We start from the raw sequence: 20,060 nt of genomic DNA, 5'->3' as shown, positions 1-20,060 counted from the left end.
CCTTGGCTAGCTTCTCATTCTGGTTAAAATGTGATTGCTAGTTATTCCTCTATGTGAGTTCTTACTTTTGTTTCTTTTTTCAACCATCAAACTACGTTGAAGCAGCATCAAATAATACTTTGGTTAGGAATTTAAGACTTGAATGCTGCCAGCAGGGACCCCCGTCATAACATAACTTTATGCAACAATATTGAGAGATGCTAGGATTCCTTTTCTCTAGATCTCAGAGCAGACTTCTTAGATTGCTACAGTTTTGAGTACATTACTGCATGGAGGCGGAGGGAAGGAGGAAGCAGTCTTCCAGTTCTGCCTTGGTTTGTTCTTAGCTAATTAACACGCAAAATTTAGGTCATAATGTTCTCTGATGCCTTTCAGAAATAAGAATATACTGACAATCTCCACATGATAAAGATGACTTGTCCTTCCTGACCGGTAAGTATAATATTGAGTTTATTTCATCTGAGTACACAGCCTGCTGTTTGGATGGGGAGGAAGGAAGGTCAGTTACCATCCTTTTCCAAGATCGTGGGAGAGAGAGCTTTGAAACACATTCTCATACAAGGCAGACTATTTTTGTTTTTTTGTTTAAACAGCAACAAAAAAAATTGTTATTATTTTGGGAGGGGTGAAGGTGGTTCTGTAGTTTTTTATTTTTAATTTTCAAAAAATTTTATTGGGGTATAGTTGATTTACATGTTGTATTAGCTTCAGGTTTACAGTAAAGTGAATCAATTATACATATATTTATTTTTTACCCCATAGGTTATTACAAAACATTTGGTAGACCTGCCTATGCTGTACAGTAGGTCCTTATTAGTTATTATTTTATGTATAGTAATGTATATATGTTAATCCCATTCTCCCAATTTATTCCTTCCCTCCACAGTTTCCCCTTCGGTAACCATAAGTTTGATTTCAAAATCTGAGTTTGTTTCTATTTTATAAATAGGTCCTTTTGTATCTCTTTAATGAGACTCCACATATAAGTGATATCACAGGATATTTGTCTTTCTCTGTCTGACTTGACTTCATTTAATGTGATAATCTCTAGGTCCATCCATGTTGCTGCAAATGACATTATCTCATTCCTTTTTAGGACTGAGTAACATCCCATTGTGTATATGTACTGTGTCTTCTTTATCCATGGACATTAGCTTCCATGCCTTGGCTATTGTAAATAGAGCTGCAATGAACACTGGGGTGCATGTATCTTTTCAAAGTATGGTTTTCTCTGGATAGATGCCCAGGAGTGGGATTGCTGGATCAAATGGTAATTTAATTTTTTGTTTTCTAAGGAATCTCCATACTGTTTTCCACAGTGGTTGCACAAATTTACATCCCCACCAACAGTGTAAGAGGGGTCCCTTTTTTCTACACCCTTTCCAGCTTTTATTGTTTGTAGACTTTTTGACAACGGCCATTCTGGCTGGTGTAAGGTGGGACCTCATAGTGGTTTTGATTTGCATTTCTCTACTAAAGAGTGATGCTGAACAGCTTTTTGTGTGTTTTTTTGGCCATCTGTATGTCTTTGGAGAACTGTCTGTTTAGCTCTTCTGTCCATTTTTTGATGGGGTTGTTTTTTTGGTATTTACAGGAGTTCTTTATAAATTTTGGAGATTAATCCCTTGCCAGTTGCTTCATTTGCAAAGATTTTCTCCCATTCTGTGGGTTGTCTTTTCATTTTGTTTAGAGTTTCTTTTGCTATGCAGAAACTTTTAAGTTTAATTAAGTCCCATTTGTTTACTTTTGTTTTTATTGTCATTATTCTAGGAGGGGGATCTGAGAAGATGTTGCTGTCGTTTATGTCAGAGAGCGTTTGGCCTATGTTTTCCTGTAAGAGTTTTATAGTATCTGGTCTTATATTTAGGTTTTTAATCCATTTTGAGTTTATGTATGGTGTTAGGAAGTGTTCCAATTTCATTCTTTTACATGTAGCTGTCTAGTTTTCCCAGCACCACTTATTGAAGGGACTGTCTTTTCTCCATTGTGCGTGGGTTCAATTACTGGCTTTTTTGTTTGTTTGTTTTTAGGGCCACACCCGTGGCATATGGAAGGTCCCAGGCTAGGGGTCAAATTGGAGCTACACCTGCCAACCTATGCTACAGCCATAGCAATGCCAAATCCAAGACACGTCTGCCACTGACACCATAGCTCATGGCAACACTGGATCCTTAACCCACTGAGTGAGGCCCGGGATCAAACCCACAACCTCGTGGTTCCTAGTCGGATTCATTTCTGCTGCACCACAATGGGAACTCCTATTTCTGGGCTTTCTGTGCCATTCCACTGATCTATATTTCTGTCTTTGTGCCAGTTCCATACAGTTTTGATGATTGTTGCTTTGTAGTATAGTCTGAAGTCAGGGAGCCTGATTTCTCCAGCTCCATTTTTCTTTCTCAGAGTGGCTTTGGCTATGCTGGGTCTTTTGTGCTTCCAAAAAACTTTAAAATATTTTCTTCTAGTTCTGTGAAAATGCCCTTGGTAATTTGATAGGGATTGCATTGAATCTATAGATTGTTTCGGGTAGTATAGTCATTTTGATAATATTGATTCTTCCATTCCAAGAGCATGGTAGATCTTTCCATCTGTTTGTGTCATCTTTGATTTCGTTCATCTGCATCTTATAGTTTTCAGAGTACCGGTCTTTTGTCTCTTTAGGTAGATTTAGTCCTAAGTATTTTGTTTTGATACAGTGGTAAATGGGATTGTTTCCCTAATTTCTCTTTCTGATCTTTTGTTGTTAGTATATAGAAATGCAGTTGATTTCTGTGTATTAATTTTGTATCCTGCAACTTTGCCCAATGTGTTGATAGGTTCTAAGAGTTTCCTGGTAGTTTCTTTAGGATTTTTCTAGGTATAGTATCATGTCATCTGCAATCAGTGATAGTTTTACTTCTTCCTTTCCAATTTGGATCACTTTTATTTCTTTTTCTTCTCTGATTGCCATAGCTAGGACTTCTAAAACTAAGTTGAATAGCAGTGGCAAGAGCAAACATCTTTCTTGTTCCTGATCTCATCAGGAACTATTTCAGCTTTTCACCATTGAGAATGATGTTAGCTCTGGGTTTGTCATGTATGGCTTTTATTATGTTGAGGTAGTTTCCATCTATGCCCTCTTTCTGGAGGGTTTTTATCAGAAATGGGTGTTAGATTTGTCAAAAGCTTTTCCTGCATCTATTGAGAAGATCACATGATTTTTATTCTTCAGCTGGTTAATATGGTGTATCGCACTGATTGATTTGTGGATACTGAAGAATCCTTGCTTCCCTGGTTTAAATCTGACTTGATCATGGTGTACAATGCTTTTAATGTATTGTTGGATTCGGTTTGCTAGTATTTTGTTGAGGATTTCGGCATCTGTGTTCATCAGTGATACTGACCTGTGATTTTCTCTTTTTGTGGTATATTGTCTGGTTTGGCTTTCAGGATGATGGTGGCCTCATAGAATGAGTTTGGGAGTGTTCCTTCCTCTGCAATTTTTTTGATTAGTTTCAGAAGGATAGGTATTAGCCCTTCTCTAAATATTTGCTAGAATTCACCTGTGAAACCATCTGGTCATGGACTTCTGTTTTGTTGGAAGTTTTTAAATCACAGTTTCAATTTCAATAGTTGTGATTGGTCCATTCATCTTTTCTATTTTGTCTGGGTTTAGAATTGGAAGATTGTACTTTTCTAAGAATTTGTCTGTTTCTTCTAGGTTGTCCATTTTTCGGCATATAGTTGCACGTAGTAGTCTTTTAATGATCCTTCATATTTCTGTGATGTCTGTTGTAACTTCTTTTTCATTTCTAATTTTATTGATTTGAGTCCTCTCTATTTTTTTCTTGGTAAGTCTGGCTAAGGGTTTATCAATTTTGTTGACCTTTTCAAAGAACCAGCTTTTAGTTTCATTGATGTTTTCTATGGTTTTCTTCATTTCTATTTTATTTATTTCTGCTCTGATCTTTATGATTTCTTTCCTTCTACTAACTTTAGATCTTGTCTGTTTTTCTCTCTCTAGTTGCTTCAGATATAAAGTTAGGTTGTTTGAGCTTTTTCTTGTTTCCTGAAATAGGCTTGTATTGCTATAAACTTCCCTCTTAGAACTGCTTTTGCTCCATTCCATAGGTTTTGGATTGTTGTGTCTTTGTTGTTGTTTACTTCTAGGTATTTTTTAATTTCCTCTTTGATTTCCTCAGGGATCCATTGGTTGTTTAGTAGCATGTTGTTTAGTCTCCACGTGTTTGTGTTTTTTTGCAGTTTTTTTCTTGTTTTATTTCCAGTCGTATGGTGTTGTGATTGGAAAAGTTGCTTGATGTGATTTGAATTTTCTTAAATTTACAGAGGCTTGATGTGTGGCCCAAAATGTGATATGTCCTAGAGAATGTTCTGTGTGCACTTGAGAAGAATGTGTATTCTGCTGCTTCTGGATGGAATGTTTTATACATACCTGTTAAGTCCATCAGCCTAATGTGTCATTTAGGGCCTGTGTTTCCTTATTGATTTTCTGTCTGGATTTTCTATAAGTGGGGTATTATTGTGTTATTGTCAATTTCTCCTTTTAAGGAGATCCTGTGTTGGGTGCATGCATATTTACAATTGTTAAATCTTCTTGAATTGATCCTTTGATCATTATGTGATGTCCTTCTTTGTCTCTTATAATATTCTTTATTTTTAAGATCTATTTTGTCTTATCTGAGTATTGCTAATCCAGCTTTCTTTTGATTCCCATTCGCATGGAATATTTTCTTCCATCCTCTCACTTTCAATTTGTATGTGTCCCTAGAAGTGAAATGGGTCTCTTGAAGACAGCATCTATATGGGTCTTGCTTTTGTATCCATTCAGCCAGTCTATGTCTTTTGGTTGGGGCATTTAGTCCATTTACATTTAAGGTAATTATTGATATGTATGTTCAGCAGGTTAAAGATCCAGCATTGTCACTGCTGTGGCACTGGTTCAGTCCTTGCCGCTGAAACTTCCACATACTGTGGGTATGGATGAAAAAAAAAAAAGGAAGATAATTTTCATCTGTGTCTCTATTCTTTAATGTGGTTTCTGCTTTATTCTGTAATTGCCCTGATTGGTTTTCCAGTTTGTTTCCATATTTCTCCCTTATTCCCTGTTCATAATTCCTTGCTGTTGTTTTTCGGGATAGGTTTCCTTTTACAGTTGAGCCTTCAGCCACCAGTATATACTTATTGTATGTTCTTTTTTATGTTGTTAAGTATCAAGTCAGTTCTTTTCATCTCACCTGTGTGTAATAAACTTCCTCCAGACCCGTTTGCCCAGACGAGTGGAGGGTGAACTCGCCCGAGACCCTCCCCCACCCTTCCGGAGACCGCTTCCTGTGCATCTACGCTTGACGTTACTGCTCGTCCCCTCTTCCTTTATCAGAGGGCAGGAGTGGGCACAGCACAGCTGGGGAAAGCCTTATTCAGGCTTTGTTAGAAGACCCGGCATTATAAATTGACTATAATAAAAAAAACTTTTTAGGTAACTAAAAGACACAACAACAACAAAAAATGCAAACTATTGCATTTGGAGTGGATAAGAAGTGAGGTCCTGCTGTATAGTACAGGGAACTATATTCAATCACTTGTGATGGAACATGATGGAAGATAACATGAGAAAAAGAATGTGTATAAAACTGGGCCACTTTGCTGTACATCAGAAATTGAACATTGTAAAACAACTATAATAAAAAATTTTTTAGGAGTTCCTGTCATGGTGCAGCGGAAATGAATCCAACTGGGAACCCTGAGGTTGTGGGTTCAATCCCTGGCCTCGCTCATTGGGTTAAGGATCCGGCGTCACCATGAGCTGTGGTGTAGGTTGCAGATGTGGCTTGGATCCCACGTTGCTGTGGCTCTGGTGTAGGCTGGCGGCTACAGCTCCGATTTGATCCCTAGCCTGGGAACCTCCATATGCCATGGGAGCAGCCAAGAAATGGCAAAAAAATAAATAAAAATTTAAAAAAAACCTTTTTTTCTACAAAATATAGAATATCACAATTCTCAAGATTGTATTAATCTTGTATTAATTTTCTTTCCTAAGATCACTTATTTTTCCTAGTCACTATTTTTCAGACTTAACAAGAGATTTTAGTCCTTTTTTTTTTAGTTGCTGCTGAATTATTTTTTCTAGCTTTCCTCTTTTTTTTTTCTTCTCTTGTCAGGTATTGAGGGAAAGAAATTCTTTTTATTTTTTGCTTTTTTAGGGGGGCGCGGGGGCACACCCACAGCACATGAAGGTTCCCAGGCTAGGGCTCAAATCAGAGCTACAGCCGCCAGCCTACAGCCGCAGCAACGCAGGATCTGGGATGCATCTGGGACCCACACCACAGCTCACAGCAATGCCAGATCCCACATCCACTAAGTGAGGCCAGGGATCAAACCCACAACCTCGTGGATACTAGTCGGGTTTGCTTCCTCTGCACCACAGTGGGAACTCCAAGGGAAAGGAATTCTAAGATCAGCTTGGAAGTCCTAGACTACCCCACTACTATGAATTTTGTCAGTTTTTAATGTTAATATTTGAAACATTCTATGGAAATGTTACAGTGAACATGTATAGATTTTCAAGTAAAATTTGGATTTAACTTTCACTATTTTGAGACTTTGGACCAGATCAGTTTTATGATTTTTTTTTAAATGCATAGTTTTCCTATCTTTAAAGTATGGTTAATAAAACTACCTTGTATTCTTTTTTTTGTTTGTTTGTTTGTTTGTCTTTTTGTCTTTTCAGGGCCACACCTGAGGCATATGGAGTTTCCCAGGCTAGGGGTTGAATCGGAGCTATAGCTGCTGGTCTACACCAGAGCCACAGCAACTCGGGATCCAAGCCACATCTGCAACCTACACCACAGCTCACGGCAATGCCGGATCCTTAACCCAATGAGCGAGGCCAGGGATCGAACCCACGTCCTCATGGATGTTAGTTGGGTTCGTTAACGACTGAGCCATGACGGGAACTCCAAAGTGGGTCAGTTTTTTATCCCATGATCCTATGGCTGAGTGGGAGCTGTGGCTTCCTGCTGTTGACCAGCAGCGTCGTAAGAGAGTGCATTTGGCATATCGCTAGCCCAGGAAAAGATCCAATTTCAAAATGTGAAATGTGGTTTGTACTGAGTGCATATCACTTTTGCCCCGTCTTAAAATTGAAAAATCCTAAGTCAAACCATTAGAAGTCAGGGACCACCTTATTTGCTTTTACTAGTGACATTTATGCCTTAATAGGTTTTCCCGTTACTAAATAGCATCCTTTCATTTCAGCTCAGAGAAGTCCCTTTTAATGTTCCTTCTAAGTCTAGCCTAGTAGTGATGAACTCCTTTAGCTCTTACCTGGAAACAGCTTTGCCAGGGATTCTTGTTTGGCAATTTTTTGCTCTCAGCACTTGGAATATACAGCACCACTCCCTCCTGGTCTGCAAAGTTTCTGTGAAAAATCTGGTAGTTTTATGGGGTTCCCTTGAATGTCTTCAGTTGTTTTTCTCTTGCTACTTCCAAGATTCTCTCCTTGTCTCTCTCTTTTGACAGTTTAATTGTAATGGGTCTCAGCGCAGGACTCATCTTTTTTGGAACATTCTGGGATTCCTGGTTTGGGAAGATTTTAGCGCTGACTTCTTGGAATAAGTTTTCTACCCCCTTTGCTCTCTCTCTTCCTTCTGGGACCTCTTAATGCACATATAGGTCTGCTTGATGGTGTCCAGAGGTCCCCTATGCCATCTTCACTCTTTTTCACTCTTTGGGTTCCTCTGATAGGATGATTCCATTGCCACTCAACCCCTGTCACATTTTTTTCAGGTCAGTGTTCTTCAGCTCTGTGATTTTTTTTTTTTTAAATAATGATTTTTATTTTTTCCATTATAGCTGGTTTACAGTGTTTGGTTCCTTTTCTACTGTACAGCAAGGTGACCCAGTGACACATACATGTACACACTCCTTTTTCTCACATTATCATGCTCCATCATGAGTGACTAGATAGAGTTCCCAATGCCATGCAGCAGGATCTCATTGAGCTCTGTGCTTTATGATCAATACTTTCTTGTATTTCTGTATCTTTGTTAAAATTCCCTCTTTGTTCCTGCATTATTCTCCTGGCCATGGTGAGCCTCTTTATGACCATTATTTGGACTTAGCACTTATCTTTATTTCATGAAGGCCTGTTTTTGTAGTTTCATCTTATTCTTTTATTTGGAACATATTCCTCTGCTTCTTCACGTTTCCTTGACTGTCTGTGTTGGCTTCTGTGCATTAGCGAAGATAGCCACCTCTCCCAGCCTCGCCAAAGTTGTCTCATGTAGGAGATGAATCTAGTATTCAGCCCGTTGAGCTCTTGGGTGTCTTTCAAACTGTCACCGTCTGAGCTGTCTTCTTTGTTCTTCGTGCCTCCTCGTGGTTTCTGCGCAGACCTGTCAGTGTTCCAAAGGGGACATTCTCCGTCAGCACCTTGATGCAGGCCGATTGGAAACTGGACCGAAAGGCAGCAGCTTTTAAACTACATAACCAGACTTCTTCCAAGGAAAGACTGGAAGGTGGGTGTTTCTTCTGCTCCCTCTGTGCTGGACAATATGGGGAGGAACTTTGTTTGCTACAGTTGTGTGGGATCCACAAATACAAGCCTGCTGGCCCTCAGAGCCAGGTAAGCAAGAGGTGCTCTTCCTGGGCAGCAGCCACAAAAGCCAACAGAGAGATGGGTCCACGCTCCTTCCAGGGAGACACCAGCACCCAGAGGGAGAGCACAGAGACAGGACCCACCAGCCTCGCTGATCTCTAGGAAGATCACAGTCATCTGCCAGATACGTGCTACACTAGAAGCCTGACCCTCAGGCTGCAGCTTTTAAGATAAGCATTCCTGGAGTTCCTGTTGTGGCTCAGTGGCTAATGAATCTGACTAGGAACCATGAGGTTGCAGGTTTCATCCCTGGCCTCGCTCACTGGGTTAAGGATCTGGCGTTGCTGTGAGCTGTGGTGTATGTTGCAGATGCAGCTTGAATCCCGCATTGCTGTGGCCCTGGTGCAGGCTGGCTCCAATTAGACCCGTGTGCTGTGGGTGCAGCCTGGAAAAGACAAAAAAGACAACAACAATAATAATAAGCATTCGTGCTGTGGCATAACAGGATTGGCAGTGTCTTGAGTGCTGGGATGCAGGTTTGATCACCGGCCCAGCGCAGTGGATTAAGGATCCAGCATTGCTGCAGCTGTAGTATAGGGTTGCAACTGCAGCTTGGGTCTGATCACTGGCCCAGGAACTCCATATGCCATGAGGTGGCCAAAAAAAAAAAAAAAAAAAAAAACCCAGGAGATGGGCATTTCTGTCTGCTGCCTTCGTGCTGAGCCCTGGGGCAGAGGCGGGGTTGGTGGGTGGGTAGCCACTGTGAGGCCTTGCAAGCCCGTTAAGAACGTTTCCTTCTTTGTGATAGTTTTGTGTGTCCTGCATCCTGAGGGGGCCAGCCCTGCTGGCTTTCAAAGCTGGGTGTTTTGGGGGTCCAGCCTTCAGGTAGAAGACTTAAAAGTTGGGGCACTGGCTATTGGGCCCAAACTTTTCACTCCTCAGACAGAAGCTGGGAGTCGTGTGTGCCCTTCAGATTGCATCTCACAGTGCCAGGGGTGGGGTTTATGCTGTCTCAGCCTTTCCTGCCTACTTCAATGTGGGCATTTTCTCGTTTACCCAGTATATAGAAGTTCAGCTAGTTTCTAAATTTCTCTCAGAGGGAGTTGTTCCGTGTGCAGCTACAGATCCAGTGTCTGTGGAGCAGGTGAGTTCAGGAGCCTCCTTTGTCACCATCTTGGTCAAGAACCAAAAATGTCCTAATCTTGGTGTTCCCGTCATGGCTCAGTGGTAATCCATGAGGACTCGGATTTGATCCTTGGCCTCGCTCAGTGGGTTAAGGATCCGGCGTTGCCATGAGCTGTGGTATAGGTCGCAGACGCGGCTTGGATCTGGTGTGGCTGTGGCGTAGGCCGGCAGCTGCAGCTCTGATTCAGCCCATGGCCTGGCAACTTCCATATGCCTTGGGTACATCCCTAAAAAGCAAAAAAAAAAAAAAAAAATTTAATCTAGTAATTCCAGATGTCAAGGTATTCTGAAATCTGAATATTACATTCATTTCTAGGCACTCTAATAAAAGTCCTAGGAATCAGTGTATATCCAGCTTTCATTATAAATTAGCTTTAGCAATTCTGAGGTAACGTTTGGATCAAATTAAAAATCAAAGGTCTAGTAAGCTTAATGCTTCTACACTTGGGAACCAGGTATTGAACTCCCGTGACAATGTCTCTCAACTCCAAGGCCAAAGCTGAAAGCACATGAAGAACTGGAATTTTTACAAGAATGACGTCTAAATTTGGAAATTACCTGGATATCGAACTTTTTTTTTTTTTTTTTTTTTTGCTTTTTAGGGCCACACCTGTAGCGTATGGCGAGTCCTAGACGGGGCTCAAATCGGAGCTGCAGCTGCCAGCCACAGCCACAGCCATGCCAGGTTAGAGCCACATCTGCGACCTACACCACAGCTCACGGCAACGCCAGATCCCTAACCTGAGTAAGGCCAGGGATCGACCCTGGGTTCTCTTGAATACTAGTTGGGTTTGTTACCCCTGAGCCAGAACAGGCACTTGTGAGTTTTTTAATTAAGCAATCTGTAATGTTACTTTTTAGAAAGTAAACTTCTAATAGATTTTAAGTGATTAGCTTTTGGGAGTGTTCAACATCTACCATAAGGGCACGGATCAGTTATACTAAATGCTTTAAAATGCATCTATTTAACATGTTTAAAATTTTTTAATGGACATAATTTTTATGCCAAATGTCAATGAAAACCAAAATATACATTAACCTATTCAATATTCAGGTTGAAAATTCAGGAGGTATGCCTAAAACTCGAATTTTAGGAATTAGAAATAATTCAAGGGGCATTGTGAATTATGAACCAAGTTCAAAAGCACTATCCCCATCTCTGTACTACTGTGCTTTCTCAATAGGAAATCAACGCGGGCGCCCACCACCAGGGGCGCTACTGCCGAGCAACAGCTTCATCCTCTGCCACTCTGGCTACTGGTATAACCTTGGGCGAATGGTTGAGATTGTGTCAAGAAAGGTATTGTGATCTTCTGTTTATAGTGGGACTCCTTCTGTGGGGACATTTAATTTAAACGCTGGAGAAAAGGGGGACTCGGTTCCCTTGATTTTTAGGGTTGACAACATAATCAGAAAAAACGTGAAAGGGTTATAAAGAAAGATAAGCTCACTTTGCATCTGAATTTTATTTACAGCTTGCTTTCAGCAGTCTGCTCTGTAGCATCTGTATTCTGTTTAGTTCCTTCTTAGATATATCATTTAAAGCGATTTTTCACAAGAGGGAAAAGGTAATATGAAGTGTCATGTGAAAATTTTTTCCAGAAAGGATATTTAAACAAGGCTGATTGAACCAGGAGAACCATTTTATTGATGGTCTAAGTTTAAAATTATTTCAAAGATGTATGTTTTGTATGTTGTGTTCTTAAAGAGTGTTTCAGGTAATGATTATAACATTATGGACTTAAATCTCACAAACCAAAGTGACTGTGTTTATCATATCCATTTCATAAACAGAAGAAACAAACAAAGATGTTAATTTTAAGTGACTTGCCTGAAAAACTACAGTGCTTCAGAGGTACACTGGATCCCTCCCCCAGATCTTATTTTTAAAGCACAGCTATAATGACTATACTGAGATTTTAAGGAGTGGGATTTCATTCCATTTGTCTAAGTTAATGAACAGATGTTCTAGCCACGGTTTATCTGCCATGGTTCTTGGGAAAAAAAAAATGAACCAAACATATCTAACCCCTCTCCGCATGGCACCTTCCTTAGCTAGAGTTTATTGTTGTCAGCGAACCATCACCCTCTTTACCTACATAATAAAACAAATAGTTAAGTCACTGTCAGGCTGTTGCATAATTCAATAAGGAGATGCAGCTAGGGTTCACTGATGACCCCACTTACCCTTCAGATGCCGTACTCCAGGTCCACCATTTTCAAAATGGTAAGCATAAGCTTAACATGACCCAGCGATTCCACTCCTACTATATCCAAGAGAATGGAAAACAGGTCCACACAAAAACCTGTACATGAATGTTCATAGCAGCATTATTCATAGCCCCCAAAGGGAAAAGAACCTAAATGGCCCCCAAAGGGAAAGAACCTAAATGGCCACCAACTGACGGATGGATGCACAAACGTGGTACATCCATACATGGGTTTGGCCATAAGAAAGAACAACGTACTACATGTACACACGCTACATGACGGATAAACCTTGGAAACATGCTAATAAGCCAGACATAGAAGGCCACATATTATAAAACTCCATTTATATGAAATGTCCATAATAGGCAAATCCATAGAGTCAGAGGATTAGTGTTCACCAGGAGCTCAGGGGTAAAGAGAGGAAGGGTGATTGCATTTTGGAAGATGACAAAATATTCTGAAACTAGTGGTGATGGTTGCACAATTGTTAAAACACTAAAAATGAATGAACTTTACATTTAAAAGGGTGAGTTTTATGGTATGTGAATTATATCTCAACAGTGCTCTCATTTAAAAAGTCATCAATATGATTTCCAATTTCTCACATGCTGAGATCAATTTACCAATACCACTTCCAAATGGCAAGAAAGGTATAATTTATTTAGCTAAAAAGAATTGGAGTATCTTTTTTTTTTTTTTTTTCTTTCTTTTTAGGGCCATACCTATGGCATAGAGAAATTCCCTGGCTAGAGGTGGAATCAGAGCTACAGCTGCTGGCCTACACCACAGCCACAGCAACACGGGATCCCAGTCACACCTGCAACTTGTGTTGCAGCTGCAGCAATGCTGGATCCTTAATCCACTGAGTGAAGCCACAGATCAAAGCAGCATCCTCATGGATACTAGCCGGGTTCTTAACCCACTGAGCCACAACAGGAACTCCAGAATTTGAGAATCTTGATAGTAAGGATGGCTTGAAATAGTTTTATTTCACACTCTTGATCAGTAATGGACTTATTCCTATTTTGGAAAAATTAAAAGTATAGTTAGCCACAGTCTGGAAAGAAGTATTATAAGGACAGAACTTTTTTTTTTTTTTTTTTTTTTTTTTTTTTAGGGCCACTCCTGTGGCATATGGAGAGTCCCAGATTCCCAGGCTAGGGGTCCAATTGGAGCTATGGCCACTGGCCTACGCCACAGCAACACCAGATTTGAGCCGCCTCTGGGACCTACACCACAGCTCACAGCAATGCTGGAGCCTTAACCCACTAAGCAAGGCCAGGGATCAAACCCGAAAGTTCATGGCTCCTAGTCAGATTCATTTCCACTGTGTCACAATGGGAACTCCAGGGCTAGAACTTTTTTAACACAAGAAATATTTGTTCTCGGCAATATGAAAATAAATACTTATAAGGAACTGACCCCTGGATGATAAGAGGTCTAACAAAGCTATCATATAAGACGAAGGTTTATACTGACAAGTTTTTTAAAATTTATAGCACATGGAAACCCAGACCCAAAACAGAGTCTTTTATGTTCTGGTTCATTCTCTCTCCAGTTTAGGTACTCTCCAAAGGCATTTTTACGGTAAGCCGGCGAGGGTGCTCCCCTCGGAGGCCATCGTGCTCCTCCCAGCACGAGCCGAGGGCAGTCACGGGAGGCCAGTCACAGATCACATTCTCTGTCCATAGCAGCTGGCTCCCTGTCACCAGGGACAACACTGCAAAACACGAACTGGCCCGCATACAAGTTTTCTTAAATCAGAGAACCCAGGCTGGCCCTTCATTCTCTGATTGCCACTTCGGTGTTTATGTCTTACAGAACAATTTTCTGTTGCCTGCAACACACTCCAGGCCTTGCTGATGCCACAGTGACTACGTCTGCATGACTGCTTAGAGCCTAAAAAGAGAGAACACCACGTTTCTTGTTCATGTATGAAAACGGAAGACGACAACTGTCAGTTTTCCAGGTCTTCAGCTAAAGCGTCGCGGATGAATTGTAAGGTACGTTGGTACAAAAAAGCATCCTTTGTCTTGGGCTTACAAATGTTCAAGTGGTTAACATCCACAGGAATTAGATCTCCAATGCCTAAATCTGAAAAAAAAAAACAAAACAAAAATGTCAATAAAATCTAAGTAAAAACATAAGCTGCCCCCATTAATACTGAAAGAGGCCAAATGGGTAGTCAAGGTTGATTTGGTTGTGATAAAGGCCTCTTTGAAGAGATAAAAGAATTTAGAGTTTGACTGCAGCTAAACTATATTTGACTAATCATGGGAGAATGGCGTCTTGGTGGGTGTAGTTATGATTTTATGCTTTTCTCATAAATTCTGTGTGCGCATTGCCTGTGCCCAAGTTATCAGTGACCAGAGCCTGAGCATGGTCATCTTCAGAACTTACACACTGCGAGTTACTGCTAATGATTCCAGCCTTCTTTTAACCACTTCTTTTTCTGGAGTAAGACTAGAAACTTGATCATGGGCCTCCTCATCCTGATGAAAGGACCCTTTCTAGACCCACCTTCAGGATCATTCTCCCAGGGCAAGTGATGATGTGTGCTTGAGGCTTGGTTGAGTTTTTGAGGTTCCAGCCTAACGAAGTCTACCAGGGTGGGAGGGGTGGTGGAACCAGTGAGGCAGCTGGCTGAGGAAGTGCAGCCAGCCGGTGACACGGGAGGGGTGGACAGGACTATGACCGGCTATGTCACTAGCAGCAGCTGGTCCACCATATTAATTTTGCTTTAAGCTTCCAAAGTCATCTTTTTTAAACAAAAATCTGGTAGCTATTCTTTGAAATCTCTAAGTTGCCTTAGCAACGCCTCACCCTATGGCATATATACTTTGAGGTGAAGCCTCTCCAGATCCCACTAAAGGGTATCAAGTCCTTCTTGTTTTATTTAGACAATGTACAGTGAAGCGGGACAAAGCTTGTTATGCAGACGGAAGAGCCATATGGCAGACACCCGGATACACAGGACGCCTGGCTGCCAAGAGTGCTCAGTGTGGCTGTGTGCTACCACAACAGCTTCTGCCCCAGCCGCTGAGGTGACTTGAGAAGGGTCTGACAAGCAAGCCAAGGCAGTGCCAGGGCAGGGAAATGCACTGCAGGGAGGGGGGCGAGCAGGTTACCTCCGAGGCAGAGTAACAGAGGAGGCTCTGAGGAGCCCTGAGGTCTGGGCCCCACCCTCCAAGAGCCTACAGGACGTGGCGGGGCGCTGTAGAGGCAGGCACCGGTCCCTCCCTCAGCCCCAGGGTTAGGATGAGACTGCATTTCGGCAGCAGCTTTTTTCCTTGAAACCGTAGTTACTGGAATATTCCCTGTGTATCTTCCATTCATTTCCTAAGCTTCCACACCTTAGTCGATTTCTTTAAGGCGCCTGCAGGCAGCTATCAATCTGTCAAATGAAATGCCCCTTTTAATCTAGCTGATGGGAAGCTCTGTATTCTTACCTCAATGCCACACACTGCACTGAGGAGGGCTAACTCAGGGTCAGCCCACGAACCTGTGCCATCGAGTCAGTTAAATAAAGGGAGGGAGTGCCAAGGTGAAGTGTTTGCAGAGAAGTCTTAACCTACTGCTGAAAAGAATAACAGAATCTCAATCTTCACAGAACTGCCTCCTCCTACTGAGAAACCGAGCCTAAAAGTGGACATTTATGAGGCCCACCAGCCAGGTATCTAAGAGCCAACAAGTTACAGAAGAGTGACTACCTGCTGATTCCAGAGGCACCACGTGGAGCTTAATCATGCTGCCGATGTAGGTTGGTAGTGTCTCTACGAAACTCAGCACCTGGAAGTGTTTGTCTTTTGCAAACTCCAGAAAGTCATCCTGTAGTGTTTTAAGTGCAGGACAATCTGTAAAATTATAGAGAACAAGATTGCGACAAGTTCTGTTTATCCTGTTCATAATAAAATGCATCAACCTTCCAAATTTCGAGAGGAGCTTAGGGTTCTGATTCAAGATGGTAGTTTATTTTCTCTTCTTCCAAAGAAGCCATTCAATGAGAGTAAAGGGCTAAAACCAACCCAGAACTGAGATGCTGGTGTCGGAGGGAGAGGTCTCTCACATTTCTGGTGTGTGGAATGGTGAGCAGGCTGGCACTCCCACACCCACCCTACAGCACAGCCTCTCATCAACGAGGCCTGTCCCTCATCCTCCTGTATGAAAGGGCAATCAGGAAGCACCAGATCTTAGAGGAAAGCCTACTACCTAAGACAGAGAGACTCGTGAGCAAACAGAAAACCTGAGCACAGAAGAAAACTTAAAAAACCCCAACTCTCTAGTTAGAATCTTTAGAATGATTTCAAAAGAAAATGGATCACAAAACAAGAAAGAGCTTGTGGAAAATCAAACTTGACTGCAAAAAATGAAGTTCAACAGAAAAGTTTAGAAGTAAAGTCAAATAACATTTCATAAAGCAGAATGAAGAAAATATGAGCCCAAACAAACAAAAACAAAAAGACAATGGCATATTAAGGCTCAAGCCAGGGGACCCAAAATTCTGATTAAAAGGCATTTCAGAGGAAGAAAAGATGCTTACTAGCCCAAAATAAATGTAGTGCTTTACAATTAATATGATGAATATCTTTAAAGCACATGTATTTCCAAACTCATGGAAAAAGCAGTTCACTGGCCATTTGGAATAATACTTAAAGGAAAATATTATGTAACTTTAAAATTTTCAGTATTTAAGATAGTATTAAAATTATTGTTATATTTGAACAAACAGTGGCTTAAGAACAAAAAGCATTAAGTATCTAAGAAAAACATCAACCCTAAAAAGTTTCTGTTTTAGTCTAAACACAACTGGTACACAAATAGTAAAATAAGGTAACACAACCAAGTTAGAAACTGTTTTTCCTCCTCCTCCTGTGTATCTGGTGTCACTACAGTGGCCATTCCTTTGACAGAAAGCATTACCCTTGCTGAGCTCTTTGACTTCCAAGGAGGGAAAGAGAAGATAGCGAATGTTAACAGAGTATTCGGCCAGATGGGATCCATGGTGTGGGACGCTGTAAAAAATTACTCCTCTGGTGTTGTTTATCACAGTCTTCATTTCTGGCTTCTTAGAGGCTTCCAACAGCATCTTTTTGACAAGAAGACCTAGCCATAGAGAAGAGAGAAAAACAACGCATAAGCCATTTTCCTTCCCTGTTATTTTTTTCTAAAAAAAGGCAACCAGAAATACAGAAAATGAGATCCTTTCTTTCTTTTTTTTTTTTTTCTTAATGGTTAAACAATTCTCTCTAGTCCAATGAACAGGGCCTTACACTATTAACACTTGGTAATGCTTGTCATCCTCTAAAATACATGGTGCAAGCCTACAAACAGGTAAGATACTCGAAACCCATTTGTAAGGCACAGGATGACTCCCATAGGAGAAAGCTTAGGCATTGCTGTGCAGGTGTCCATCAGAGAAGGGGACACGCAGCAGCCAGCCCCACCATTCTGCCCACTGCAGTCCACCCACGACCACACTATTAGGACAGGACTAAGATGAAAAAAAACCACACAGCCTCACACGCCCACCACGGAGCAGACAAAGCTGCTGTGGGAAAATGCATGCAGGAAGACACCTTCTCCTCTGTCCCCCAACCCAGGCTTGGAGCTGACAGTGAAACACAAAGGTAACTTGGATGGTGCCAGTGGGTCTCTGAGGACGCAAAGGGCTACACCCACCTTTCTCTTAGCACAAAGCCCAGACTCGGGGACAGTAAACCTGAGCATTTCACCAGATAAAACTGTGCCAGGGGCTGCAGGAAGGCCATCTGTGAGGCAGCTGGTGACAGTTTAGAACTGGACTGAGGGGTGGGAGGTGTGACAGTCAAGCACCAGGACCAGAGTGGACACCTGTGATCACACAGGCTCGCCTGAGGGCTAAGCAGGCACGGAGGGGCAGCAGCTGTGGGCACCAGAGCGATGACAGACTCTGCGATGGCTCGGGGAGCAAAGGGGGAGCCCTGAGACTGGCCAAGGACACTGAGGGCTTATGTAAGCCACGGACGGCTTCTGATATTTACTTGTTAGCATTAAGCTGTCAAACTCATTTTCTTTTTATATGGTTTGTTACTAGCTGTCCCCTTCTAGAAAAACAAATAGCACGGAAGGAAAGCAGTGACTTTAAACCTCCCAGCCGCAGCCAAAAACATGGATTAAGGTAGGGGGAAAAGGACTACTATTAAATAAAACAGAGAGCCTCAGCAACTTAGGTCAGCCCCATGGCTGACAACCTCTCGACGCTCACTTGGCCAAAATGAAGCCTACTTACCTCCCATGCTATGTGACACCCAGATCATCGGCCGGTCCCCAACACCAGCGGCTCTGAGCTTCCTAAGAAGTTCGTTGCTCCTGAATGCAATGGACTTTCTGCACAAAACGAAAACAGCAGGCATGACAGGAGGCTATCAATCCCCCATAAACTTTGTTATCCACCTTCTAAGGCAAGACCTTTTGTTTCCTGGACCAAGTCTACAAGCTACATTTTGGAGTCAAGAACACCGGTCCGTGCTTCCTGCTTGGTGTCTACAAACTGCTCACTTATTTCTAATAGGCACGCTGGCCTAGGGGGCAGCTTACAAAACAAGCACTGTTAAGGCATCTAAAACCTATCTGGCAATGTCCAGCGCTCAGGACCTGCGTCCCTTCTCACCACAGGGCCTGACAAACACGCATCCCGGGAGACCTTGCTGTCTCTCGTGAGTTCGCCTGTGGAGTGAGCTGTCATTGCTGTTTAGTTCTACTTGTGTATATGCTACAAACACTAACCTTTCATCATTTTGGTTATTTAAAAATAGCCGAAAGTATTAGAATCAGAGAATTCAAATAAGTAATTTTCAAACTAAGAGGGAATTTCAAAGTGATCTGGTCTGGTAGTTTCAAACAGTGTCTACAGAATCCCTTCTTTGAAATAAAGGTCTGTGAGGCTCCTCTGGGTGCGACGGGGAAGGCGCTCTGGGGTCCTGCACGCTGACCTTTAGCACCATTCGTCCCTCTGGCGCCTACGTGGGGGGCACTCAGTGCTAACGCTCCGTGTGCTAACACCGATTCAGACCAACTCCCTCAGCTTGTAGATCAAACTTCCCAGACCAGTTAAATGACCTCGGATGGCACAGTGAGTCAGAGGCAGACCTCGGATGGCACAGTGAGTCAGAGGCAGACTTGGTTCCCGTCCAGGTCCTGAAGCCCACGACGTCCAGCAGTCAGTCCCCATATAGACAGTTGGCACAGATGACGTGCAGATGACCTAAGGGCTCCTACATTTCTCAGTATCTTTCTTTGCTTTCTTTAGGTGGCGTGCTTGTGAACACAAAAGCCAAAAGCCCTGTGTTTACTCCCAGCAGTAAAAGAGACCTTGCTCGGAGTTCCCGTTGTGGCGCAGTGGTTAACAAACCCGACGAGGAACCATGAGGTTGTGGGTTCGACCCCTGGCCTCGCTCAGCAGCTTAGGGATCTGGCGTTGCCGTGAGCTGTGGTGTAGGTTGCAGTTACAGGTCGGATCCCTCGTTGCTGTGGCTCTGGCACAGGCCGGCAGCTACAGCTCTGATTAGACCCCTAGCCTGGGAACCTCCATATGCTTGGGAGCAGCCCAAGAAATGGCAAAAAGGCCAAAAAAAAAAAAAAAGAGAGAGACCTTGCTCTAGACTCCATCCTGATTGTGAGAATAGCTGTAAGTGAACCATGTTAGGAACCCAACACAGATATTATGTCTAAGCTTTATACAGTTTCACTGTTTATAGCTTATAGCTAACTCCTTCTAGAAGGAAGAGAAAAAAACGTTAGGTTAGTTTTCCATAAGAAAAGCCTGTCTGTGGCATCAAAAGATAAAACTCCTGTCTGTCGCAGAGGGCCCACTGGTGGCCTGCCTCCCCACCCCATTACCTTTCCATGGGGCACCGTGTTCTCCAGTCGCTAAGGCTGGTGTCATACTCCACAGATATAATCCGGAGAGCAGGGCAGTCTCTTGCTAACCATGACTACGTAAAGGAAAGGTACAAGAGAAAAAAATATTAATTTCCACCTTCCCACTTATTTCATAACAACTGAAATTGTAACTAAAAGACTCTTATGATAT

The 20,060-nt window shown here is 42.2% G+C and overlaps 1 protein-coding gene and 1 long non-coding RNA gene across 32 annotated transcripts in view; one reads left to right on the top strand and one right to left on the bottom strand.

Annotated features, from left to right (window-relative positions):
• Nucleotides 1-11,403: 11,403 nt before the first annotated feature.
• The window catches only part of SERAC1 (serine active site containing 1), a 67,698-nt gene continuing 59,041 nt past the window's right edge, over nucleotides 11,404-20,060 (bottom strand). For 23 of the 31 annotated variants that reach the window (XM_021086405.2, XM_085022743.1, XM_085022695.1 and 20 more), the window contains 5 exons: nucleotides 19,868-19,962; nucleotides 18,258-18,355; nucleotides 16,910-17,092; nucleotides 15,700-15,843; nucleotides 11,404-14,083 (listed from right to left, as the gene is read on the bottom strand). In XM_021086405.2, the coding sequence (XP_020942064.1) occupies nucleotides 13,947-14,083; nucleotides 15,700-15,843; nucleotides 16,910-17,092; nucleotides 18,258-18,355; nucleotides 19,868-19,962 (657 nt within the window). In that variant the 3' untranslated portion in view covers nucleotides 11,404-13,946. Of the gene's footprint in view, nucleotides 14,084-15,699; nucleotides 15,844-16,909; nucleotides 17,093-18,257; nucleotides 18,356-19,867; nucleotides 19,963-20,060 lie in introns of those variants that run through there. The other 8 variants (XR_014844106.1, XR_014844105.1, XR_014844072.1 and 5 more) reach the window with 3 other exon arrangements.
• On the top strand, nucleotides 14,890-15,919 carry LOC110259904 (uncharacterized). Its single transcript, XR_002342365.2, has 2 exons — nucleotides 14,890-15,033; nucleotides 15,600-15,919. It is a non-coding gene; the product is annotated as an uncharacterized LOC110259904 (long non-coding RNA).

Source organism: Sus scrofa, chromosome 1 (genome assembly GCF_054392235.1).
Source record: "Sus scrofa isolate SSC_HxYL_T2T_F1_AM1 chromosome 1, Sscrofa_HxYL_maternal_Yorkshire_Landrace_v2.0, whole genome shotgun sequence".
Classification (NCBI taxonomy): Eukaryota; Metazoa; Chordata; class Mammalia; order Artiodactyla; family Suidae; genus Sus; species Sus scrofa.
Note: the sequence above shows the minus strand (reverse complement) of the source record. Positions and strands in the feature narration are given on the sequence as shown.